The sequence below is a fragment of the Ranitomeya imitator genome, chromosome 3 (assembly GCF_032444005.1).
Source record: "Ranitomeya imitator isolate aRanImi1 chromosome 3, aRanImi1.pri, whole genome shotgun sequence".
Taxonomy (NCBI): Eukaryota; Metazoa; Chordata; class Amphibia; order Anura; family Dendrobatidae; genus Ranitomeya; species Ranitomeya imitator.
Genome location: NC_091284.1, coordinates 757806250 through 757833854, shown reverse-complemented (window position 1 = coordinate 757833854; position 27605 = coordinate 757806250). Strand labels below are relative to the sequence as shown.

Below are 27605 nucleotides of genomic sequence, written 5' to 3'. Positions count from 1 at the left end.
AACAAACACACTACCAAAAAAATAAAAGAAAATTATTTTATTAAATAATTAACCAAACAAACAGATGTAACCTTTGATTACTAAGGATCACAGGTAAAATAAGGAGGAAACAATGCCACTACCCAGAGGGGATCCAGTCGGTCAATAGTATAGCATGGGCAAACAGAGGTAGCAGCACAACGGTGCAGACTCGCACTGAAAACAAGGTCTCATGAGTTGAAAAAAAGGATTGAACAAAATGCAAAAAACGTACTAGTACAGTACTAAATACTAAATATTTAACCACCTTTCCATAGGAGAGGTAATCTTATGTTTGATTACTGGGAGCCCCAATTCTGGGACCCTGTTGATCACTACAATGTCTGTCCTGCCCGGAGCAAGGCTTGAGCATGTGCTGTGCCACCCAGGTCAGAGTGTTAGGGTATGTGCACACGTCAGGATTTCTGGCAGAAATTTTCCTGACAAAAACCGGACACTTAGTTTTTCCCAAATGCATAGAATTACGGGAAAAACGCAGAAAATCCGCAAAAATAATGAACATGCTCATTTTTTTTACCGCGATGCGTTTTTTTCGCGGAAAAAAGCACATCCATTTGCACAAAACATGCAGAATGCATTCTAAATGATAGAATGCATAATGTATGCGTTTTTAATGAGTTTTTATAGCGTTTTTAGTGCGAAATAACCTGAACGTGTGCACATGGCCCAATAGTGTTGTGCGGTTTCCGTCACTCCATCTAAATTGAACAGAGCAGAAGTGTGCATCCTGGATGGCTTCTCCTCGTTATGGGGGTGCAATAAATGGGGTGGGCTTGCTCCGCTGTTGTAGTGACTAATATTGGCCCAATGTCGGGTCCCTCAGTGATTAGACATTTCTCAGCTATCCTGTTTATAGGCGTTAAAGACCTATCCTCAGATTCATGCTGAATGAAGTACAGGCGGCACAGATTGGACCCCTGGCTGTGCAGTGTCCGCCATGTATGCTACATTCCGAAAATCTGCTGCATCTCACTGTAAACATTTACTTACTTTGAAAAACTGCCCAAGGACTGAGTCTCGGATGGCAAGTTCAAGGCTCCCGGTGGCAGACTCTGGTTGGCTCTTCAACAGACCTGTGTCTCTGAAGCCAGGAATCTTTTCCTCTGAAAATCTGTCGGTGTCTAACGCTTCCCGTGGTTTGGGCAGCATGATAACCGTTTCCCATAATATGTGTGTTTATGGAAAAATGCCTTAGCTGCATAGAACTTTTTACAGTCACCATAAAATGCAGAATGATACAACAAGAGATCTGTATATTCACAAAGCGGTTTGGATTCCTCTTTGGAAAAAAATAATAAATGCCTTTATGTGAACTGATGATTCTTGCACTTAAAAAAAGAAATTCGGATTGAGATTTCTCCTTTGTTTTCCAGATTGCAGGAAACAGCACTCGGCCTGCTCGCTGGCATGCCAAGCTGGGATATTATCGTGACCCCAGACCTTTCTGCCTCTGTCTGTCTTCGCTCTTGGCTGAAGGTGGCGTGGTCGGCTGTGTTGATGTTCTTCTACAGAGGATTTACCCCATGCAGGTGAGAACTGGACTGATCTCATTGTTTGATAACATTACTGCTATTTCCAGCATGGGGTGAAACACAGGAACGCAGCCACGGTCCGGCAACGTCCTGTCTGCGCCACCCCCTGCTGTCAGTAACAAACATAGAAGACTACACAGGTGGAGGTTTTGCTTTTTATTTCATTAATTTAATTTTTCAGTTTTGAGTCTGCCTTTACTCATCTTGTAATGCATCCAGAATGTTCCTGTATTGGTATATACTTCGCATTTAGTATCTCAGCCGCTCATATGATCAGCCACTGAAATACTGTAACATCCTGGTAGGTTTCAATCAGAAGAGCATGTGGAACGCACACTGACTAATATTAACCTATGTGCAAGTGCACACAAGCAACTTTCTACATGGATTGCACGCTTATTTCTGCCAGAGAGATATCATTTCTTGGTGGATCTCGGTATTTCTTTGCCGACATAGAAACACGAGAAACAATGGAATGAAACTGAAGGGGAGAAAATACAGAGTAGATATTAGAAAAAACTTTTTTGACAATGAGGATGATAAGAGTGGAACAGGCTGCCATGAGAGGTGGTGAGTTTAGTGACTCCTGCATTGAGCAGGGGGTTGGACACGATGACCCTGGAGGTCCCTTCCAACTCTAACATTCTATGTTAGAGGGCAATGAATATTTATTTCTCTTTAATAACATCCTGGTATGATTGGCCCCCATCCCCGTCCTGGTATGCATGGCCCCATCCTTATTCCGGTATGATTGGCCCCCATCCCCGTCCTGTTATGCATGGCCCCATCCTTATCCTGGTATGATTGGCCCCCATCCCCGTCCTGGTATGCATGGCCCCATCCTTATCCTGGTATGATTGGCCCCCATCCCCGTCCTGGTATGCATGGCCCCATCCTTATCCTGGTATGATTGGCCCCCATCCCCGTCCTGGTATGCATGGCCCCATCCTTATTCCGGTATGATTGGCCCCCATCCCCGTCCTGTTATGCATGGCCCCATCCTTATCCTGGTATGATTGGCCCCCATCCCCGTCCTGGTATGCATGGCCCCATCCTTATCCTGGTATGATTGGCCCCCATCCCCGTCCTGGTATGCATGGCCCCATCCTTATCCTGGTATGATTGGCCCCCATCCCCGTCCTGGTATGCATGGCCCCATCAGAAAACATAAAAAATAAAAAACCCAAACCATTACATGTACCTTCCATTCGCTCACTCGAAGCGTGTTGCTCCAGTGCCAGCAGCTGCTTTATGCTTGTAAGCAATGCATGGCAGGGACATCATGCGCTGATTACAAGCCGAAGGACAACTGCCGGAATACTCACTGCTATCCAGGCCAGGACTATGTGTGTGGAGGGCAGCGAGTATTCATTGCTCTTTAATAGCGTGCACAGTGTCAGGCTGCCTGGCGGTCACGTGTGCCTGCTACTTGAGAGAAATGAATATTCACTACGCTCCACTCCCTTGAGCGCCTGCGGCTGACACTGCGCGCTACTAAAGAGCAATGAATGCTCACTGCCCTCCACACACACAGTCCTGGCCTGGAGAGCAGTGAGTATTTCGGCAGTTGTCCTTCGTCTTGTAAGCAGCGCATGATGTCCTTGCCAAGCTGCTGCTGGCATTAAAGGAAGACGCTGTGAGGGAGCGCAAGAAGGAAAGTGTAGTGGTTTGTTTTTTCTTTTTATGTTTTTCTGATGGGGCCCTGCATACTGGCATGGGGGCCAATCATACCAGGACAGAGATGGGGCACTGCATACCAGGATAGGGATGAGTGGGACATGCCTACCAGGCTAGAGATAAAGGTGCCATGCATACAAGGATTGGGATGAGGCAGCCATGCATATCAGGATAGGGATGAGGGAACCATGCATACCAGGAGAGGGATGAGGAGGCCCATTCACATCAGGATGGGGGGGACATGCATGCCAATATGGGGATGAGGGGGCCATGCACACCAGGATGGGGATGAGGGGGCCATGCACACCAGGATGGGGATGAGGGGGACCATGCACACCAGGATGGGGATGAGGGGGACCATGCACACCAGGATGGGGATGAGGGGGCCATATATACCAGGATGGGGATGAGGGAGCCATGCACACCAGGATGGGTATGAGGGGGGCCATGCACACCAGGATGGGGATGAGGGGGGCCATGCACACCAGGATGGGGATGAGGGGGACCATGCACACCAGGATGGGAATGAGGGGGGCCATGCATACCAGGATGGGGATGAGGGGGGCCATGCACACCAGGATGGGGATGAGGGGGACCATGCACACCAGGATGGGAATGAGGGGGGCCATGCACACCAGGATGGGGATGAAGGGGCCATGCATACCAGGATGGGGATGAGGGGGACCATGAACACCAGGATAGGGATGAGGGGGGCCATGCACACCAGGATGGGAATGAGGGGGGCCATGCATACCAGGATGGGGATGAAGGGGCCATGCATACCAGGATGGGGATGAGGGGGACCATTCACACCAGGATGGGGATGAGGGGGACCATGCACACCAGGATGGGGATGAGGGGGACCATGCACACCAGGATGGGAATGAGGGGGGCCATGAACACCAGGATGGAGATGAAGGGGCCATGCATACCAGGATGGGGATGAGGGGGACCATGCACACCAGGATGGGGATGAGGGGGGCCATGCACACCAGGATGGGGATGAGGGGGACCATGCACACCAGGATGGGGATGAGGGGGACCATGCACACCAGGATGGGAATGAGGGGGGCCATGCACACCAGGGTGGGAATGAGGGGGGCCATGCACACCAGGATGGAGATGAAGGGGCCATGCACAACAGGATGGGGATGAAGGGGCCATGCATACCAGGATGGGGATGAGGGGGACCATGCACACCAGGATGGGGATGAGGGGGACCATATATACCAGGATAGGTGATATTAAGTACAGAATTGATCACATTTTTTGCTTCAATTTTTTTTTCTTATTTCCGCCTCTAAAATCTAGGTGCGTCTTATGGTCTGAAAAATACGGTACCTAGAGATACAGAATGTTTTCTGTAAATTTTGGGCCTAATTTATCAAGGCGTTTTCACCAGAATTCTAGCATAAAACAACTTCAAATGTCACAAACATTTTGCGCTACATGAACTTGGCGAACAAAAATTGCTTCTTTTGACAATTGCACCACCATTTCAGCCAATTCCACCAATATTGCCAGATTTAGGAGAAGGCGTGGTGAAGTCTGCCCGATATTCATTAAAAGTTGTGGTATATATTGTGCAAGAAATGTGATTCCAGCACCTCCAGTCCAGCCTATATGTCAGTGACTAAAGGTACCTTCACACAGAGCAACTTTCCAACGATCACGACCAGCGATACGACCTGGCCGTGATCGTTGGTAAGTCGTCGTGTGGTCGCTGGAGAGCTGTCACACAGACAGCTCTCCAGCGACCAACGATGCCGAAGTCCCCGGGTAACCAGGGTAAATATCGGGTTACTAAGCGCAGGGCCGCACTTAGTAACCCGATGTTTACCCTGGTTACCACCATTGTAAATGTAAAAAAAAAAAACACTACATACTCACATTACGGTGTCTGTCTTGTCCCCCGCCATCAGCTTCCCGCACTGACTGTGTCAGCGCCGGCCGTGAAGCACAGCACAGCGGTGACGTCACCGCTGTGCTTTACGGCCGGCGCTCACCGTCAGTGCGGGAAGCTGACGGCGAGGGACGTGACAGACACCGGAATGTGAGTATGTAGTGTTTTTTCTTTTTGTTTTTTTTTTTTTACATTTACAGTGGTAACCAGGGTAAACATCGGGTTACTAAGCGCGGCCCTGCACTTAGTTACCCGATGTTTGTCCTGGTTACAAGTGAACACATCGCTGGATCGGCGTCACACACGCCGATTCAGCGATGTCAGCGGGTGATCCAGCGACGAAATAAAGTTCTGGACTTTTAGCTCCGACCAGCGATGTCACAGCAGGATCCTGATCACTGCTGCGTGTCAAACACAACGAGATCGCTATCCAGGACGCTCCAACGTCACGGATCGCTATCGTTATTGTTCAAAAGTTGCTCAGTGTGAAGGTACCTTAAGATCCCGGATCATACATTCAGTGTTGTATATTTGGGTACACACAATGTGCTGCTGCACTTTCTGATATTTGGTTTTGTGTTGGGTATAAAATACACAAATATATATCTTTTTACCTAGTGGATGGAAAAAATGGGCAATGGGACGTACGTGTTTCGCAATGAACGTGCAGAAGTAAAGGAGGCAGAAAGACACTCTGCAAGGCAGCAGAAAAATCTGGAAGTCTTATTTGTCAAGATTCAGGAAGAATATGAAAAAAAGGAAGGTAGGACTGTGGTATTAACAAGGTTGTAATGTAAGTAAAATATATGGCACATAGAGATGTCACCTTCTCCGTGTTGCAGTTGCTGTATCCTGTTGTAGGTAGGGTTCTCCTCCCACAGACACCCCTTTCTCAGATGGACATCATTGATCTGGCTTTTATTCTCTGCAGAACCTCTGTTACCTATAAAATGTATGCATGGAAATGTAGTATTATGTTCTGGCCATGTAATACATGGATGACTCCGATCTGTCACTATATATGGGCTCATAGAGGACAGTCCTGAGCTGAAGAACTAACTTATGGCCTATTAGAGCCTTTATACAGACTTTGTTCTGTAAGTAACTCCTTTAAATAGATTTGTATCTAACCTTTAATTAAATAGAAGTGTAAAAAAAAATGTTTCATGATTGGTTTGGTGCTCTTATGTTGCCAAAGTGCTATTGTTTATAGACCATGTCAAACCACTAAAATGTCAAAATCCAACCATTCAGCCACCTGATAGAACAAAAATGTAGTTACTACAGATGTATGCTTTTGCAGTTTGTGCTGAGAAAAAACGACCACGACGCCAGAGTTTAAGTGAACCACAGATCCGCACTCTTCAGGATGGTGCAGAGCTATACGAAGCTCTACAGAACGAGCCCGACCCCAGCTACCTTGAGGTATGAGTTATGGCATAGTCCTCTACTGACCTCTTGGTCTGTTGAGCAGTCTTCCTTCTGGCTGACATCCGCTGCCATTAACCTCTCAGGTGACCTCTTCCATTTGAGGTTTCTCTGAACATCATGAACCATGCTGAAAGCTCCGCTTGGATCTACCACAGTATGTTTTTTTTTCTCCGATATTAAGATTGACAATAGGGTGGGACCTGGGACTTGGTCTTTGCTCTGTCAAGGGGTGAGTCTCGGTCCTCAACATCCCCTGGCCTCCAAGCCTGGCATTCGGACATTTCTTTAGGGCGCTCAGTCACACCCACACAGCTTTATCATCTACCCACTTCTTCAAGAGACTTCAACCTGGATTTGGAAAGCAAGCAACCTGCTTGTTTTGAACCTCAATGTGAGCTTTCTAGCAGGCTCTTCTCTTGAAATCTAGCCTTTTTGGTGGTGTTTACTACCATAAGAACATGTGTGTAGGAAAGATGTTCTGGATGAGGACATGTTGCTGCTTTTTCTTCTGTTCCTTGCTCCCTTACCCTTGGGAATTCGCTCAGCCTTGTCCAAACATGGTTAGAGCTTTTTGGGTATGTGCACACGATGCAGATTAAGGCCATGTTCACACGTTGCGTCGGGTCCCGCATCAGATTTGATAAATCTGCAGGGCAAACCCGCTGCGGTTATCCCTGCAGATTTATCACGTTTTGTCCTGCGGGTTCCGCTGCGGGATTTTACCCCTACTATTGATGCTGCATATGCAACAATATGCAGCATCAATAGTAATGTTAAAAATAAAAAAATGATATACTCACCCTCTGACGTCCCAATCTCCTCGGGGCTGCAGGCAGCGGTCCGGTTCCAAAGATGCTGTGCGAGAAGGACCTTCGTGACGTCACGGTCATGTGACCGCGACGTCACCGCAGGTCCTGCTCGCACAGCAACCCAGACCGGACGGCCGCGTGCAGTGCTGAGAGGTGAGTATAACATTATTTTTTATTTTAATTCTTTTTTTAACCACAAATATGGTTCCCGGGACCTGGAGGAGAGTCTCCTCTCCTCCACCCCGAGTATAAACCCGCACATTATCCGCTTACTAAGCTTAGTAAGCGGATCAATGCATTTCTATGGGTGCAGAATCGCTGCGATTCTGCACAAAGAAGTGACATGCTGCGGGTTATAAACCGCTGCGTTTCTGCGCGGTTTTTCCTGCAGCATGTGCACAGCGGTTTGCGGTTTCCATAGGGTTTACAAAATCGCTGCGGTTCCGCGGTAAAAACCGCAACGTGTGCACATAGCCTAATAGTGCAGAATTAGTGCAGTTCTGCAGATTTTTCTGCTGCAGAACTGCACTGTGATTTACAGTACAATGTGAATCAATGTGAAAAAAAAAAAAGCTGTGCACATGGTGCAGAAAAATCTGCGCAGAAACACTGCAGATTTCAAAGAAGTGCATGTCGCTTCTTTTGTGCAGTTCTGCTGCGTTTCTGTGCCCCTCCATGATAAAGATCTGCAGTGGTAAAATCTGCACTAAAACTGCACCAAAAACGCACAAAAACTGCAGAAAATCTGCACCTGCAGATTCTGCCAGGAGATGCAGATTTAGTGCAGAAAATTCTGCACCACATTTCCTACGTGTGCACATAGCCTTTGGATGTAAATGTATAAAACATCCTCCTTTTGAAGGTCTGTCTCCTTTTTTATCATTTCAGACAGTTCTCGCTGAAGCATTGCTTATTGAAACAGGATGGCCATTGAGAGAAAAACTTAATGACAAGGGCAAAAACCCATCCATTCATGGTGATGACTCAGTCCACAAGACTTGTGGGAGCATTTTAGGCTATGCTCACACTACATCCTTTTTAGGCAGATTCTGCCTGGAATACACCTGAGAAGGCGCCACAAAAACTAATATAGTGCATAGCAATGTCAAAACGCCATTGCTGTGCATATGTTTTGTCATATGTCACTTATTTTAACCACTTCAGGGTTCGGATACCTGAGATTAAAAGAAGTGATCTGCTCATTCCTCAGCGTTTTCCGCAGTAAAAAAAACGCAGCATGTTCATTAATTTTGCCGATTTTTTTTGCCGCTATATTATCGCATTGGGAAGCTCCGGAACAAAACGTGAAAAATCCGCAAAAAAACACATTTGCTCAGGAAGCTACCTGATCTATATGCCGCAAAAAAAAGCAAGACCGCCAGCTAAACTGTTTCAAGAAAAAGACCACTGGCTTTTTCCTGAAGCTGCTTTGCATCGGGAAACTCTGATTCCGCCGGTGGGATTAAAAGAATATTTCAGTAGGATAAAACCCTCCTAAGCTGACTATATAGGCATGTAGGTCATAGGAAGCGGAATAAAATGATACCTTGATATCGGTGATCTGATGTCTTATTCCAGAGAAATCCATGTTTTTCTTAATATGTAAATGAGCCGTCAAGATCTATATGCTGGACATAGATCTCCTGGAGAATCTGCCTCCAGAGCTTTCTGTTTACACGAAAGGGGGCGTTACCAGTGCGAGACATGTAGATCCCGAGAGCAAACTGACAGTCATTACATAGAAGAAAGAGACCGTGTCCAATTCAGGTGAAAAAAACATAAAAGTTCCATTTAGTCTGACATAGATGTAATGTTTCAACCAGCCCCTAGGTCTTTTACATGCTTTGAAAAAGTTCTATGGCTGGTCGGAACGTCGCATCTATGGCAGAATAAATGGAATTGAACCCAGTAGCTTCTATTTAATTTTTTCAAAGTGGACTCCTTGGAACTTTTTGACCTTGCATCTTTTTTTTGTACCTATGTGCCCTTTTGTAATTTTCCATTATTGGAATGCTGCGAGCCGCCTTTATTTTATGTCAGTCATTACATGTCTCACACTGGTAATGACATCGCTCCCACAGTTTTCTTTTCCTTTCTTGTGCTTGTTCTAAATTTTCACTCTGTTTTCCGTGTCCTCCAGTAAATGTCAATATGAATCCTATACCGCAAGGGATAGTGTATAAATGTAGAGATTTCCATCATATATGACAGGATTCAACCATGGTGTGAACAGAGACTGAGTCACTTTGTGCTGTTTTTGTGCAGCGGCCCCTTGGACATGGATACCTATTGCAGTATAATGACCGATTTATGTAAAGTAGTGGACTTTGTGATGAAACGAATCCACTCCACTCGCTAAATAACAAATGTTTCTGCTCTCAGTCCTGTCTATGTAGTGATCAGCTGAGGGCTGTAAATCATCACAGGCAATTATTAACCGATAAGAGGCAGGCACAGATCCAGGCCGAATTCAGGAAAGCCATCGAGGCCTCTGAGCAAGAAGCTGGTAGCGGCACACGCAGGGATGTAACGCCAGTATGGAAGATACGGATCGTGGATTACAAAGATGATGGCGCTAACTCAGGTTTGTTTGATGGCCAATTACAGGGCTTGTCTCGCCAAAACCATGCCCCTTGTTATATGAGACTTATCCTCTTTATCGAAGAGGAGCTTGTTGCAGTAGTTTTCCCACTCTGGTTAATAGAGAGGGGGCCCAAAGCGCAGACGACACGGGGACCATTTTTTTTTTTGTGTACGTGAAAATGACTGCTGTCTGAATGAGGCCTAATTTATAAGAGTAGATAATCTGCATGCGATTGTAGGTTCACTTGCTCCCGGTTATCTGCTTGTATAAATATGCTGGTGATCACCCGATATATGAGCAAAACGTGTGTTTGTCCTGTGATTTGAATCATTTATGCCAGAAAAAAATGTACTGTTAGCAGCACATCGCCACATGTAAAGAGAGGGGATGTGCTGCTGATGTTGAGTCCTCTTCCGTCCCTGGCTTCCTGGATTGAGGAATCCAAGTAAATGACACGCAGCACAAAGGTTGTGTGTTCATAAACAGGGGTAGCCCCGGAGCACGCCTGCCTCACTGGGCGCTGCCCCTTCTTTATATAGTAAGAAGTTAGGCATTTACAGACATGCGCACAAGCGCTCATATTTCATAATCACTTACAAAGCAAATCTATACTAGTGAAAAGTTACAATATCTGGTATGTGGGTGAAAGGCTACAATATCAAGGAGAAATGCGCGCGTGATTACTTCTATAAAAGGAAATGTCAAGTTTGCTGTGCAGAAGCAGATTTCATCTGGGAGACAAAATGGATCCTTTGGTTCAGTCTGGTCTCCACAATTCCCCCCTTTGACATATTCTTTTATTATTTGTCATAAATTTTTGCATGAAGCTTGTGCATTTTCTTCTTTATGCGGCAGTATACTAAAATATAAAAGAAAATTAGTACGGCAATAATAAACTTTATACTCTTGCATCTATTACACAAAATTTATTTGTGCATACTGAGATACCCTTGAGTACAATCTTGAATAACACATATATGATTACAATAATCATAACTATATGTATTATGCTCTGCATAATCCCGGCAACCCACCCACCGATCCCTCTGAACCAGTTGGCTGGGTTAAGAAAAGAAAAGGTATCTGACCACCAGCTATCCTTATTCTGGTCATTGTCTTTGTCATACTGATCTCTGAGTCGTTGTACGTCCTTTAATTTAAATGTCATACTCATAGTACTATTCGGGTCTATATAATGACAGCAGGTGGGTCCAATGATTTGACACATACCCCCTTGTGAGGCAGTTAGGTAATCCAATACCAGGGTATGTTGGTTGACGACTATTATAAGCTGATTCTGTACAGCTACACTAGTGTTTAGTATATCTAATATATCCCAGATCTGATCATCTAGATAATCCGTGGCTCTAACTAATTTATCCCACATTTGTGTTAACATAGGATAAATAAAAATGGTACTAGCAATTTTGTTGGGAATTCCCATTTGTACTATATGTGGCCTCCCCGAGGGACGTGGTGAGTTATCTGCAGCTCTTTTATATAGTGTGTGCTTGGGTACGGCTTGCATATTCACTTGTTTATTTGAAATTATGAAAGTAGCTGGGGTTAGGCGTCCTAATGTACAAGTACCCTTTATACCTACGGGAAGCCATTTATATGCTCCTTCTCCGCATATCCAAAATGTACCCTCAGGCAGATCCCATAGAGCTGAGTGCTGCAATACCAATCTGTGAGCCAAATCCACAAGACTAGATACATTTTGAAGCATACACCAAGAGGGTTTTTGTCCCAAGGGGCTACAGTACCCGGCTGCGGGATTACCACATACATGCATTCCGTTGACATACTCATTGGATTCATTACAAACCAGGTTCCCCAGCTTACTTGTACAACTGTTATCATCACCTTGGGGGAACAACTCAGAATGTTCCCATTTTCTATTATGTATGTATCTTTCCAATACTACAGGTTTGAAAGCATCAGAGGGAGGGGCGGTTGTACTGAAACTGAGCTGTAGATTTTCTGTGGGGACCTGTCCTAAATTAGTTAATCCAGTCTTATTCCTAGGGACCCAGGCTCCACCCTTATAGGCCAAATATTGTAGATGTGTACTACTCCCTGAGAGATTACCCTGCCACCAAGGAAATTCTACCCATCCCACAATTGGTATGGCGATTGTAGTATTCCATAGTCTAGTATTGCCAGGTTGGTTGTTGGCCAGGTTGTCTGAACAATTAGGCCAAGCGAATATTTCTTCTGCTGATACGGGAACTGCTAGAAAAGGTATACTTGTGGCTGATACCGGCGAATGGGTACAGATCCAACAATCTGTCAGGGTTTGTGTATTGTTTAACAAGTCGTGCACTAATTTTCTATGATGTTGTACGAATCTATTGTTCAAAGGGGCTAAAGAATTTAGTCTTTCCCATGCCTTCGTTGTGGTTAACATTATTAACATCAATATCATGAGTTTTATACTGCTTTTTTGCAATGGCTTGCATGTATCCATGATGCCTTTCCTTCAAGCTTGACTGATGTAGGTGTTGTCAACAGGACTTGGAAGGGTCCGTCAAATCTTGGTTCAAGAGCCTTTCTGGTGTGTCTTTTTATATAGACTTGATCACCTGGTTCCAACTTGTGACTTCCTTCAGTGTTATCAGGATCTGGAAGGGAAGCAAAAACTTGTGCATGCACCTTAGTTAATTGTTTCTGAAGATTTTGCACATAGGAAGTCAGTGATTCAATATTTAACACAAGTTGCTGTGGAAAGTAACATCCTAAATTGGCAGTCCTGCCAAACAAAATTTCATATGGAGACAGTTTAGTCTTACCCCTTGGGGTATTGCGTATTGAGTAAAGGGCCAGTGAAAGGCATTCTGTCCAAGGCTTTCCTGTTTCAGCCATGGCTTTCTGTATTTTTAATTTTAAAGTTCCATTCATGCGTTCTACCTTACCAGAACTTTGAGGATGATACGGAGTGTGTAACTGACTTTCAACACCCAACATTTTTAGTACATTTTGAAATATTTCTCCAGTGAAATGAGTACCCCTATCTGACTCGATCACTTCAGGGAGACCATAACGGGGCACCAGTTCGGTAACTAGCTTTACAGCAGTGTTTTTAGCTGAAGCCTTCCGAACTGGATAGGCCTCTGGCCACCCCGAGAACATGTCCACACACACCAACACATACTCATACCCATTACTCTTTGGCAGCTGGATAAAGTCTATCTGCAACCGTTGAAACGGGTAGAGAGGTCGGACGTGGTGCTTCATAGGGGTCTTTGCTGTCTGTCCGGGATTATGTGTCAGGCATATAGCGCATGCAGCACAATAGTCTCTTGCGTAGTTGCCAAAACCTGGAGCCAACCAGACTTGCTTTGCCAGTAGTGTCATTGCATTTGCAGACACATGCGTAGGGTGGTGCAATCCACCAACTACAATCGGGTACCAGGCTCTAGGTAGACATATTAGTCCATCTTTCTTCCAAATTCCCGCTTGTTCTTCTGCCCCTTCCTTTTTCCACCTGTCCCTCTCCTCTTCTCCTGCATCTTCCTGTGCTTGTCTCAGTCTATCTTCAGTATTTTCTGTGAGGTTTACAGTATGGACCTGTTGTAAGGGTTTGACTGCTGCTGCTTTGGCTGCTTTATCAGCCCTATCATTTCCCCTAGATTCCCTAGTGTCGAGTCTCACATGTGCAGCTACCTTGATTACTGCTACTTCTTTTGTTTCTTGTGCAGCCTCTAAGATCTGTTTGATCAGAGAAGCATGTTTTACAGGTTGTCCTGACGCTGTCATGTAACCTCTAGCTCTCCAGATTACTCCAAAATCAAACACAATACCATGTGCATACCTAGAATCAGTGTATATATTAGCTGTCTGATTCTCAGCTATTTTTAGAGCTTCAATCAATGCTGTTAGTTCTGCTTCTTGTGCAGATTGTTTCGGTGGAAGTGGTTCTGCTTTGAGAGTTTCAGATCCTGACACAACTGCATACCCTGTATGGAAGTTACCTGTGTCATCTGCAAACCTACTACCATCTATAAACAGCTCTAAATCTGGATTTTGAAGTGGTGTTTCGGATACATTGGGTAAGCCTACCGTTTCTTGTAAAATGAGCTCTGTACAATCATGTGTCTGTAGGGAAAAAATTTGTGTGTGTATCAGTGTCCTTATTCCCCCCTTCAGACTCGAGAGGTAGCAGTGTAGCTAAATTGAGAGTCTGAAGCCTTGCAAATGTGATAGTGGAGGGTAGCAGCAAAGAACACTGAAGCCGCAAATGTCTGGCCATGGAGATGTGTTTTGGTTGGACCTGGTTTAATATCCCATAAACATCATGTGTAGTTTGAACTGTGAGTGGATGCTCTAGGACAATTTCTGATGCTTTGTCCAACAATAGTGAGACAGCAACAACTACACGTACACAGGTTGGCGCTGCTCTAGCTACGGGATCTAACCTTGCTGAAAGATATGCAATTGGTCTTTGTTTCCCTGCATGCTTCTGGGTAAGAACTCCTGTAGCATGGGAATCAACTTCTGCAGCCATAAGCTGAAATGGTTTGGTGTAGTCTGGTAGCCCTAACGCTGGAGCTGAAACAAGGGCATCTTTTAATTGTTGGAACGAAATCTGACCTTCTTTTGTCAACAAATAAGGTTCACTTTTTACACAGTCATACAGTGGTTGCATTAGTTGACTGGCATGTATAATCCATTGTCTACAATGAGACACTATTCCTAAAAATGCTCGTAGCTGTTTATGATTTCTAGGCTCATTCATCTGTCTTATTGCTTCAGTTCTTTGAGGTGTAAGATGCTTTTTACCTTGAGAAATGCAATGACCTAGAAAGACCACTTTGGTCTGACAAACTTGTAGCTTTTGTCTATTCACTTTACACCCTTCTTTTTCTAGGAAACATAGTAAACTCACAGTGGACCTTTCTGCAGTTTCTAGATCTGGGCAGCAAAGTAGTAGGTCATCCACATACTGCAAAATTACTACCTGTGGTTCGGGTTCAAACCTCTGAAGGACTGTTTGTAGGGCATTTGAATAAAGAGTAGTGTATCATTCCCTGTGGAAGGCGTGTCCACGCCAACTGTTTGCCCTTAAATGTAAATGCAAACAAATGCCAACTGTCTTGGTGTAAAGGAACCGAGAAAAATGCATTTGAAAGATCTATTACAGTAAACACTTGAGAACTGGCTGGTATCTGTGATAGTAACGTATGAGGATTGGGTACAACTGGGGTGATTGGATCTAGAACTTTGTTTATTTCTCTTAGATCATGTACCATACGATATTTGGGCATAGAACCCTTATCAAGAGTTCTCTTTTTGACTGGATACAGAGGAGTGTTAGCAGGTGATTGTATCTCTACCAAAACCCCTTTCTCTCTATATCCCTCTATCTGTTTTGTAATCGCTAGTTCCTGCTGGGCACTCACAGGGTATTGTCTGAGCTGTGGGAGAACAGTTCCTGGTTGCACAGATAGTTTTACAGGAGAGATATGCAATAATCCCACATCAGTGTCACCCTGTGCCCACAGTGTTTCTGGGACTGTTGAGAGGTCTAGATCTGTGGTGTACTCTTTTTCTTCAGTATAATCCTCAAAAGCCTGAATTCTGACATATTGTTCTAATGTTTCCGCATCATCAGGGATAGTCAGCATGACTGTGCCATCTTCCCTAAAATTGATGTTAGCTTCTAATTTCTTCAAGACATCAGTTCCCAACAAACATGTTGGGGCACCTCTGGCATACAAAAATCTGGATGCAAAACATTTAGGTCCTAAGGAGACCTCTAGGGGCACAGTGTATGGTAGTGTTTGAATTACCCCATCATAACCCTCAGCAAAAGTTGTTTGTTGTGAAATATCTTCCGGGTTTGGAAGAAAATCTTGATTCAAAATTGAGGAAGTTGCACCTGTATCTATTAAAAATGGAATCTCTCTTCCCCCCCACATTCACCTGTATTATAGGTCTTCTAGCTGGTAGGGAAGTTTGTAACACATTGAGTCAATCTGAGTCTGGTATGGGACCATCCACTATGGATGTCTGTTGGATGTCTGAGGGCTTATTCTTTGGTACAAATTTTCCTGATTTTATGTCTGCCTGCTTCTTTCTACATTCTTTCTGGAAATGTCCTGGTTTCTTGCAGTAATGACAGGGAAAATTATGTCTTGCCCTTCCACCTGTTGTGTTTGCTTGCGCTATTCTGACAGGCTTATGATTTTCTCTTAAATCCAACTCTATCCCTACGGCTTTTTGCCTGGCCAAGTGTGGGTCTTCCAAGGTTCTCCAATCAGGAGTTGCAGCCTTAAGTTTTTCCTTTACTTTTGGAGACAATCCATCTATAAAGGTTTTTGTAATTAACCTCATCATTCCTGGAGCGGTTAGATCTATTCCTTCATCTCTAAAATTATTCTCTACCCCTAGATAATAGTCATCTACCGATTGTCCAGGTCTCTGAGCCACCACTCCCGTTGTTCCTCTCTGCCTCTGTTTCTGCCTCATGAAAACTATTAAATGGTCTACAAATTGTGTTCCTGATTCTATCGTTTGTAAGGCACCTTGTCCCTCTTGTAGCTCCTGTCCCACCTGTGGCCTGTGTCCCTGTAGATGTGTTAGCAGTTCCTGGAAGAGACCAGGAGTCATTTTCATTCTACATAATTCCTCTCCATCTGCCCAGACTCCTGCATGAGTCTGCATAATTTGCTGTATATACTGTGCGAATCTAACTGGGTACTGGGTAGGATCTGGTGCATTATGTAGAAGAGACATTCCTTCAGCGGGGGACCAAGGGAAGTATTGTCGGGTTTGGTGATATCTAGTTGCCATTGCTCCATCTACACCAGTTTCTCTGAAGGGTTTCGGTACTATCCTAACAGGAGCTAACAATTGATGACCTCTGGGGGCCCCACAGGCAGAACATTCAGTTCTCCAGTCTGGATTCTGCTGGCCACAATTTTTGCACACCCATCCTTCCACCCCATTTAACCCAGGATATAAATTTGGTTTGGTTTGTCCTCCTTCAGAAGGTACAAATGGTTGAACATTCGGATCTAGGTAAGGAGGAGGAACTGAATGAGTCGTGGCACAACATTTTCCCGTACCCATACTCCATTTGGAAGTGTCTGGATCATACTTCCAATTCTCCTCTTTAGCTGTTTTTGAGACCTTTATCATACAGTGTATGATTTCTTCCCACCCATTGTCTTTGATAATTCCACCTCGTTCTTTACTCAGTCTTTCCCATTCAGTGCTAAACATAAGTGCTTCTGAAATTCCCAATTTTTCTCTTACCCTTCTGATCTGCCTTCTGACTGTCTTTCCACATCTTTCCTGTATGATATCTTTTGCTTCTACTTGTCCTAAGACGGATTTTGTCTGTTTATTTCCCATTTTTCTTTTCAATAATAGCTACACTTATCCTAGGTGACGTTTGGACAATCACCTCACTAGAGTGATGTCTCGTTGTCTTCTTTCCTAGGGAGCTAAGATATTGAAGGGCTGATCTGCTCCGTTCTTTCTAATGTGCAGAATAAACTTGATTCCTACAATGCACGCAAACAGGATCAGCAACACCAAACAGATCACCAAACTCTCCGTCTCTGTTATCATACTTGTCCCAGGCTCATGGACTCGTGTCCTGGGCTCATTCTATCAAACTCTTATCCAAAAATGAAGGAACAAGTTTCTCAAAGAGAGTCAAGCATGGGCGGAGGTCTCCCCGAAAGGACGCAACCACATGACCCAGTTAGGCTGACTTCACTAATAAGACTTGTCCTAACAATTTCGGCTTATTGTTCTACGTACTTTTATCCTTCTTTCATAACATGCCACAACCTTCACACTTGTTCACACACTGCCAGGGACAGGACTCATAAATCTATACAATATGGTAACCCCAGTTTTATAGGTATCTACTCACTACTAGACTAACCCAGCGTGACACGGCTCGTAGAGATCTTTCGGATAATACAGGGCAGATAAAAGAGAACTAATAATGTCTCTTACCTGGCCAGGTTTTTCAATTCATTTGCCGTCCATTATCCCAGATCTCCGTTGTCCGTATCCGTAGGTGAATCTCGAGTAGACACTCTCGCCTCGGGTCCCTGTTTCGGGCGCCAAGAAATGTTGAGTCCTCTTCCGTCCCTGGCTTCCTGGATTGAGGAATCCAAGTAAATGACACGCAGCACAAAGGTTGTGTGTTCATAAACAGGGGTAGCCCCGGAGCACGCCTGCCTCACTGGGCGCTCCCCCTTCTTTATATAGTAAGAAGTTAGGCATTTACAGACATGCGCACAAGCGCTCATATTTCATAATCACTTACAAAGCAAATCTATACTAGTGAAAAGTTACAATATCTGGTATGTGGGTGAAAGGCTACAATATCAAGGAGAAATGCGCGCGTGATTACTTCTATAAAAGGAAATGTCAAGTTTGCTGTGCAGAAGCAGATTTCATCTGGGAGACAAAATGGATCCTTTGGTTCAGTCTGGTCTCCACACTGATAACGAGCTGTGTGGGGAAAGAACTATGAGGCTATGTGAACACGTTCAGGATTTTTTGCGTTTTTTTGGCCGGTTTCCGAGGAACAAAATGCTTAAATAAACATCAATCATTTTTAATGCATTCCACAATGTTTGTGCACATGCTGTGTTTTTTTCCGCGAAAAAAAACGCATCGCGGTAAAAAACGGAGCATCTTCATTAATTTTGCAGATTTTTTGCCGCTATATTATTGCATTGGGAAGCTCCGGAAAAAACCGTGAAAAATCCGCAAAAAAACGCATTTGCTCAGGAAAATTCTGCACACTTTCCTGAACGTGTGCACATAGCTTTAGATTCCCAGTGTTAATCATCATGTATAAACAGGACAGTAAACCAGCGCCTTTAGGGTCATTGACAGAATCAAATCTGCACATCTCACTGCACCATCAATCTAGAGCAGGGTCAAATGCCAGGTCATAGGTATCATAAACAGATCAATCTAGATCAGGGGCAAACGCCAGTTCATGGGTATCATGAGCAGGTCAATCTAGAGCAGGGGCAAACGCCAGTTCATGGGTATCATGAGCAGCTCAATCTAGAGCAGGGGCAAATGTCAGGTCATAGGTATCATGAGCAGATCAATCTAGAGCAGGGGCAACCACCAGGTTATGGATATCGTGAGCAGATCAATCTAGAGCAGGGGCAAACGCCAGGTTATGGATATCGTGAGCAGATCATTCTAGAGCAGGGGCAACCACCAGGTTATGGATATTGTGAGCAGATCAATCTAGAGCAGGGGCAAACGCCAGGTTATGGATATCGTGAGCAGATCAATCTAGAGCAGGGGCAAACGCCTAGGTCATGAGTATCATGAGCAGATCAATCTAGAGCATGAGCAAACGCCAGGTTATTGATATCGTGAGCAGATCAATCTAGAGCACAGGCAAATGCCAGGTCGTGGGTATCATGAGCAGGTCAATCTAGAGCAGGGGCAAATGTCACATCATAGGTATCATGAGCAGATCAATCTAGAGCATGGGCAAATGCCAGGTCGTGGGTATCATGAGCAGATCAATCTAGAGCAGGGACATATGCCAGGTTGTGGGCATCATGAGCAGATCAATCTAGAGCAGGGACATATGCCAGGTTGTGGGCATCATGAGCAGATCAATCTAGGCAGGGGCAAATGCCAGGTCGTGGGCATCATGAGCAGATCAATCTAGAGCAGGGGCAAATTCCAGATCATAGGTATCATGAGCAGTAGAATATTTTTTTTTTTACATGAGGATATTAAAATGTCTGCTTCCCTAAGCTTGTACAATTTTGTAAATGATCGAGCCATGTAGATGACAAAAGACTTGTGAAATGTGCAGGCAGTGCTCCATAAGCTTGGGACAGAGTTCTGGGCGACATGATAATATTGTGCGGTGTATACTTTATATCCTTTACACAGCTTACATGTTAAACATATGGCGCCCATTACCTGATGTAGTCTCACTGCTAAAAGAGGGAGGACGTTTCAAGATCTATCAGCTGGCAGCTTCTCCGTCAAAGGGAAGATCTGACACGGCCGCGGTGCAGCTGACCGCCACCAAGAAGACACAGTTCCAGGAGCTGCCGGTAAGAGAATCTGAGATGAGCCCTCACTGGAGGGTTATATCCTGCATATTATCATGGGGAAATGTTTATTATCAGCCCCTACAGGACGTTCTAGAGCAGATTTACACTGAGAGGCAAGTGACGGAGTTTAGTCAGTTTTTGGAGCCTCATTTCACTGCTGCGTACGGAGAAGTGGATGTGGTGGGACTGGTGATCTGCACACAACTAAAACCAGGTATAATGGCCTATACGACCAGTGCTACACGCCGAAACATGGCATCTAACAATTGTCAATAGGGTCGTGTCACGGCCTGTCACCTCACATGGCACCATAGCCCTAAATAAAACAAGTCTGCTCCAAATGCTGTTCATATGGTCCTACAATATTCCTCTAAATCTGGGATATATACATATACTATGTTCACATCAGACTTATATTTGCTATGCACTAAACATAGCCTGCAATAAATATATGTGGTACCTTTCAGTTATGACAAACTCATGTATCTGAGAAATAAATTCCCCCATGGACTCATCATAAATGTAAAATCTGTCTCAACCTTCAAGAACTGAAATATTGAATTGTAATCATTTTCCCTGTCTGTAATGTTAAATATGAGCACAAATATTGAACATTTTAGGCGCTGCTCCCCTGGTTTATTTGTCGGATGAGACGAGTAATGTTGTAGTACTGAAGTTCTATACAGACCTGGGACAGCTGGCCCTGGAAGAGCCCACCAGACCGAGCACCTTCATCGCTGCTGCCAATCTGCGCTGGAGGTCAGAGCACATGTCTGGAGTTCCTGTATTGTTTGCTGGAGATCGGTCCTTTATTGCAGCAAATCCCAAAGAGCAGCACCTCCAAAGAGGTATTCAGAAACTTCGGCAGTCCATACAGGTATCTAAACCGAGAAACTAGTAATATAAATGCCTCATTGGTGGCCTATAACCTAACCAGCAAGTATCTTCACTTCTCTGTTGTTTTCAGTTTGAATCCTCTGACTTGTTTTTGCTACAAATCCTTGGCAAACACAAAGTCAACTCTGTGGCCCCAGTTAATCAAAGCAATTATGCCAGAATTATTTCTTAAATTGCTTTGAAAAGTCGCAACATGGAGTTCTGCAAAAATTAGATTACCGTATATACTCGAGTATAACCCGAGACTTTCAGCCTATTTTTTTAGGCTGAAAGTGCCCCTCTCGGCTTATACTCAAGTCATAGTCCCAGGGGGTCGGCGGGGGAGTGGCAGCTGTCACATCATACTCACCTCCCGGCACGTCTCTGCATGTCCTTGCTTCTGCGGCACCCGCAGCTCTTCCTGTGTTCAGCGGTCACATGGTACTGCTCATTAATGTATTGAATATGGATGCGACTCCACTCCCGTAGGGGTGGAGCCGCATATTCATTACTTTAATGAGCGGTACCAGTGACCGCTAAACACAGGAACAAGCTGCCGCGCCATCGCATCGGAGAAGCAGGGACCGTGCCGGGAGGGTGTGTATAATGGGGGAGGTGAGCCATGCAATATTCACCTGTCCCCGTTCCACTGCCGCGCGCCGCTCTGTCTTCCGCGTCCTCTGGCTGTGACGTTCAGGTCAGAGGGCCAGATGACGTGTTTAGTGTGCGCGCCGCCCTCTGCCTGAACAGTCACTGCAGAAAGACGGAAGACACAGGGCGGCGGTGGAGCAGGGACAGGTGAATATCGCAAGTTCTGGTGTCCCCGCCTGCTCAGGACAAGAGGTGAGTATGCAATTATTTTTTTTTTTAAATCACAGCAGCAGCATATTGGACAAATGTTTCTATGGAGTATCATATGGGGCCATAATCAACCTTTATGCAGCATCATATGGGGCCATAGTCAACCTTAAAGGGACTCTGTCACCTCAAATTGGCGGGATATTTAAATGACTTTTTACCTGTCCGATGGGCGGCTTTTCATCTTCATTTCTTCACCCCGTCCGTCCCTGTTGTCCGCAATATGTTAGTGAATTAGAGTACTTGTGCTCCATAGTTGGCGCGTGCGTAATGCAATCTTCGGTCGCGCACGCGCAGTATGCTTTGCCCAACTGTGGGCAAAGCCGAAAAGCATTACTGCGCATGCGCCCGCGCACTATGTCCCGGAAGTAATGCGCAGTAATGCTTTTCGGCTTTGCCCGCAGTTGGACAAAGCATACTGCGCATGCACTACCGAAGATTGCATTGCACACGCGCCAACTATGGAGCACAAGTACTCTAATTCCCTTTAATGCAGCATTATATGAAGGCACATTTTCTATGGAGCATCTTATGGGGCCATAATCAACCTTAATGCAGCATTATATGGGGCAAATGTTTCTATGGAGCATCGTATGGGGTCATAATCAACCTTTGTGCAGCATTATATGGGGCACATTTTCTATGGAGCATCTTATGGGGCCATAATCAACCTTAAGGCAGCATTATATGAAGCAAATATTTCTATGGAGCATCTTAAGGGGCCATCATTAACCTTTGTGCAGCATTATATGGGCCATATTTTTGTATGAAGCATCTTATTGGGCCCATCATAAACCTTATGCATCATTATATGGGGCATATTTTAATATGGAGCATCTTATGGGGCCCATCATGAACTGTATGGAGCATTATATGGGGCTCCTGATTCAATATGGATATTCAAAAACACTTAACCTACTGATGTCTCAATTAATTTTACTTTTATTGGTATCTATTTTTATTTTTGAAATTTACCAGTAGCTGCTGCATTTCCTACCCTAGGCTTATACTCGAGTCATTAAGTTTTCCCAGTTTTTTGTGGCAAAATTAGGGGGGTCGGCTTATACTCGGGTCAGCTTATACTGGAGTATATACAGTCATTTTGGTGTTTCCACACCAGTTTTACCCAGCTCCACCAAAAGGGACGCCACAACTTGTCTAATTCATGACTAGAGTAAGATTTGTGGCGAGGTGCACATCACTCGTCCGACATGTCTTTTAATGAACCAGGAGTGTCTGACTCCTACACGCCCCCGCACCAAGACCGGCATGACAATCACTAGTTCTGATGAATCAGGGAATCTATGTTAAAAACTGAATTCGTAGATCCATGTTTCTTGGGCCATAGTGCACTGACTTGTGGGTTTCCTTTGCTGAACTCAACAGCGTCATAAAGTGAAAATCCTGAAATTCTTATCCAAACCTCCTTCATGGAAAAATTCAACAGCATGTGGATGTGTTGTTTAAATCTCTCCCACATGTCTGGTCCAGAAATTGGATTTTTTGAGCACAAACCCCTCTGAAAATTTTTTTTGTTACATGTGTAAATACCCTCATTGCTTCAGCATGTTTACCAAGTACAGTCACAGTTTCTCCTTCGCCTCATTGGGGGACACAGACCGTGGGTGTATGCTGCTGCCAATAGGAGGCTGACACTAAGTGATACAAAAAAGTTAGCTCCTCCCCTGCAGTATAAACCCTCCTGCCCACGGTCTGTGTCCCCCAATGAATGGCTCGGAGAAAAGGATTTTACAGTGAGTACACAAAAATCCCTATTTTTGACCTGCAGGCATGATAGTGTGAACATACCCTTTTGTGACAAAGAAAAACTGTCACTATGCTGAGGCTTCGAAGCAGAAATTGAGCAGAAACTCCAGTTTCAGAGGAGTTTTGAAATTTGGAAAGTTTCAGCTCAGTGGCTATGCGCACAAATAGTATTTTGAGGAGTTTTTGGAGCAGAAACCGAGATGACACTTAAAATCCTCTCCAAAAATACAAAACTCAAAAACTTAAAGGTTCTGCTAAGTTTTCTCTAAAAAAAAAAAAAAAAAAAAAAGCTAAAAGGCTACACCATACCCAATTTCTGCTAAAGAAAAAAAAAAATTCTCAAAAAACTTCATGTGCACATACTTGTAGATTAAGATTGCACACAGTCTTCACAATGTATATAGACCTGCATTATGCGACAGGCACATGCTGGATACAGTAGTCTATATTATCCATATAGTCTGTGCATGAAATGTGTGCCGGACACACAATCCACATGTGTCTGCAGGTAGCATGAATAAGGAATTAGTATTTTCTAGAAACATTTCCTATCAGTTTGTTCAGGTGTGAAGTCGCTAGTCCCTCCTTTGTATATGGATACAGGAACATAACTCCATTAAGCTCCATTAATAAATCCATAAAAGCTTAGTATTTATTTCCCTCTTTTATATAGCGCCACTAATTCCGCAGCACTTTACAGACATAATCATCGCTGTCCACAATCAAAATTCCCTGTCAGTGTGTTATTGGAATATGGGATAAAATCACAGAATGCCATCCTGTCTGTATACTCCATAATGTCTCCTCCATATATCTCTGAACTAATCTCCCGATATCTTCCAACACGTAATCGCCAGTCCTCTCGAGACCATCTTCTCTCCTCCACACTTATATGTTCCTCACCCAATCGCCTGCGATGCTTTTCCCAAGAATCCCCCATACTTTGGTATTCTATGCCTCAACACGACTGATTCCACCTCGTTTGGAAATTTCAGATGAAACTTGAAAAAGCATCTTTTCAAGAACTCTCACAGCCCACAATAACCCCCTGCCACCTCACCACCACCGGCGCTGCCGCAACCTCCCAACCTGCCTGCTTCCCCATTGCCCTGTAGACTGTAAGACCGCAAGGTCAGGGCCCTCGCGCTGTCTGTGCCAGTCTGTCATTGTTTGTTCTCTGTAATTTTATATTTGTATCTTGTATGTAACCTGTTGTCATGTACAGCACCACAGAATCAATGGTGATCTAAAAATCTATCTATATGGGGGCGTGGCCTGAGAGTCCATGTGAGCGGACGTGCGGCTGTGAGCTCCCGCCGCTGTACATCTTAAAATCCTGCAGAGCCGCTGCTGTTTGGTCCCTGAAGGGGCTTGTCGGTGCGGGGAGACTTGTAGAACCCGGTAGCGCTGATCGGTAGCGCTTAAACCAGCGAAAATGACAAGGAGACGGCAGAAGGACGCGGGAGCCGGGGAGGCAGGCGCTATCCAAGATGGCGCCGACACAAGGGAGAAGGCAGACAAGGAGAACGCCGCATGCAGAAAGCGCATGGAAGTGGCGGCAAAGCTCCAGCAGTTTGCGAGAGCGGAGGCCGCAGAGGAGGGAGCCGGAGCTGATACCGAAGAGGAGGAGGAGGAGGAGAGCCCAGCAGGAGAACATGAGGTACAACAGGGGAGAAAGGAGAGTAAAATGGCGGTGGCAGAAGGGGGACCCGAGGAAATGGCGCCAGAAGCTGAGCCTACCCTAAGAAACGTTTTTGCGCGAGTCTCTTCATGTAAACAGTCTCTGACCTTACAGATACAGGAGGTTAAGGGAGACACAGCCCAGATAAACGCAGCCATGCAGAAGATTGACAAACGTGTGGGGGAGGTAGAGGAGAGAGTGAGCACTGCAGAAGACCATATAGTGCAGCTGCAAAAAGCAGAGAAAAAGTTCACTCAAGCAATAGCTGAATTGGCGGCAAAAAATGAGGACCTTGAGAACAGGTCCAGAAGAAATAATATCCGCATAGTGGGCATCCCTGAAAAAGCTGAAGGGAGGAATCCAACGGAGTATATTGAAAACTGGCTGTTAGAGACATTTGGAGATATGGCGCTAACAAAAGTGTTCACGGTAGAAAGAGCGCATAGGGTCCCACCGAAACCACCTGTCCCTGGAGCGAATCCCCGTACCATGCTTGCCAAAATTCTAAATTATAGAGACAGAGACATAATCCTGAGGAAGGCCAGAGACATGACGGATCTGACAGTTGAAGGCCAAAAGATTGCTATCTACCCAGACTATTCTACTTTGGTGCAGAGACAACGGATGATGTTCACGGGTATCAAGAGACGGCTGAGGGAATTGGGTGTGCAGTATTCCATGATGTTCCCAGCAAGACTGAGGGTGGTGGCGTTTGATAAAATTCATTTTTTCCAGAAGCCGGAGGACGCTACCCAGTGGATCGATATTAATGCTAAAAAGCTTAAAGGAAAAGGAGACTGAAACTGTGGGAAGAGTCTGATTTTGGTTACTTATTTGTCAGGGGGCATAGAGTCATGTGATTGACAAACCAGGGGGTATGGGTGGTGAAGAAGGGAGCTGGATTGTATTCGGTTAAAGTTAAAGGGATGGTGTAATGGATGCTGGGAAGGAGGGAGGAAGGGTAAGCGGCATATTTTAAGTGTATGCAGGTTTCTTGTGTGTGTAAATAATTCTCTGTTTGAAATATTTTGAGACATGTTATTTTTCAAAATGTCTGAAATCCTGTTATGTACAGTGGTGGGAGGAGGGTTGGGAAGGTAATGCCAAACGGAGTGTTCGCTATGGGCGATGATGCCCCACTCTTGAAAAGAGGTGGAAAGGTTAGATGTGAGGGGGGATGGGGGAGAGGGGGAGTTGGGAGGGGGGGGGGGGAGGGTAGTTGGACAGCTTGTTCTCAAAAATGATGATACTTTTAGTGAAGATGAGTCAAGTGATGGGGACCCGTTTTAAAATTTTGAGCTGGAATGTGAGAGGCCTAGGGGAGAAATCCAGACGTGCAGCGTGTTTGCAATATGCAAGAGACCAACGGGCCTCAATGATATGCTTGCTGGAGACACATTTGGTAAGGGAGAAGGTGGATGTCCTGAATAGTCGGTGGATTCCGAAGGGTTATCATTCTACCTTCTCCACGTACGCAAGAGGAGTCTCAATCTTGGTTCCAGCGGGAGTTCAGTATGAGGAGGCGAAGGTATATGTGGATGTGGAGGGACAGTATGTACTAATTCGGTGTATATTGTATGGAGTGATGCTGTGTGTTGCCGCGATGTATATTCCGCCTCCCTACTCTAGCAGGAAAATCAGAGAAGTAATGGAGCGAGTGGAAAGATGGGGACCGACACCGTTAATAATTATCGGAGATCTAAACAACATCTGTGATGATTATTGGGACAAAAATAAGAATACTCAGAATAGGTCGGAGGGACATATAACAACATTTGGCACCTATATACAGGAGATAGGCATGATTGATCTTTGGAGGGTTAGACACGTTGGAGAGAGAGGGTACTCATGTTATTCGCCAGCGCATGCCACGCTCTCTAGGATTGATATGGCTCTGGGTAACAGGATTTTGGACACACTGGTTGGGGAGGTGAGATATCTGCCAAGGGCCTTGTCGGACCATAGTCCAATTGAAGTAGAAGTTAGATTGGAGGGGGCTCGCTCGCTAAGTGGGAGAGAATGGAAGATTCATCCTAATTGGTTACAGAGTATTGAGTTGGAAAGTATAGGAAGGGAGGTGGCGGAATTTTTTCTTTTAAATGATGGAAGTACCGACGCTCTTACAATTTGGGATGCAATGAAGGCGTACCTGAGGGGACTACTGTTTAGGGACATTAGTAGGTGTAAGCGGAGGACGAGAGAGGCAGAAAAAGCGGCAGTTGAGGAGTTGAAGGAAGCAGAAGATGGGATGGCCACACTGGGAACCCCTGAGGCAGAGAGAAGGATGAAAAGCGCACAAAATCATTGGGAAAAAATTCTGTTAGGCAAAGCTGAGAGGAAGCGGGATTTCCAAAGGGTGTTGTTTTATCAGGAGGGAG

General features: G+C 44.9%; 1 protein-coding gene across 1 annotated transcript in view; it reads left to right on the top strand.

The window, feature by feature from the left end:
- The window catches only part of BRCA2 (BRCA2 DNA repair associated), a 126118-nt gene that overhangs the window by 89149 nt on the left and 9364 nt on the right, over positions 1 to 27605 (top strand). Inside the window, exons 18-24 of the mRNA XM_069758994.1 lie at positions 1413 to 1568; positions 5770 to 5914; positions 6455 to 6576; positions 9774 to 9975; positions 19879 to 20045; positions 20121 to 20259; positions 20666 to 20922. Coding sequence (XP_069615095.1) covers positions 1413 to 1568; positions 5770 to 5914; positions 6455 to 6576; positions 9774 to 9975; positions 19879 to 20045; positions 20121 to 20259; positions 20666 to 20922 — 1188 coding nt within the window. The remainder of the gene's footprint in view (positions 1 to 1412; positions 1569 to 5769; positions 5915 to 6454; positions 6577 to 9773; positions 9976 to 19878; positions 20046 to 20120; positions 20260 to 20665; positions 20923 to 27605) is intronic.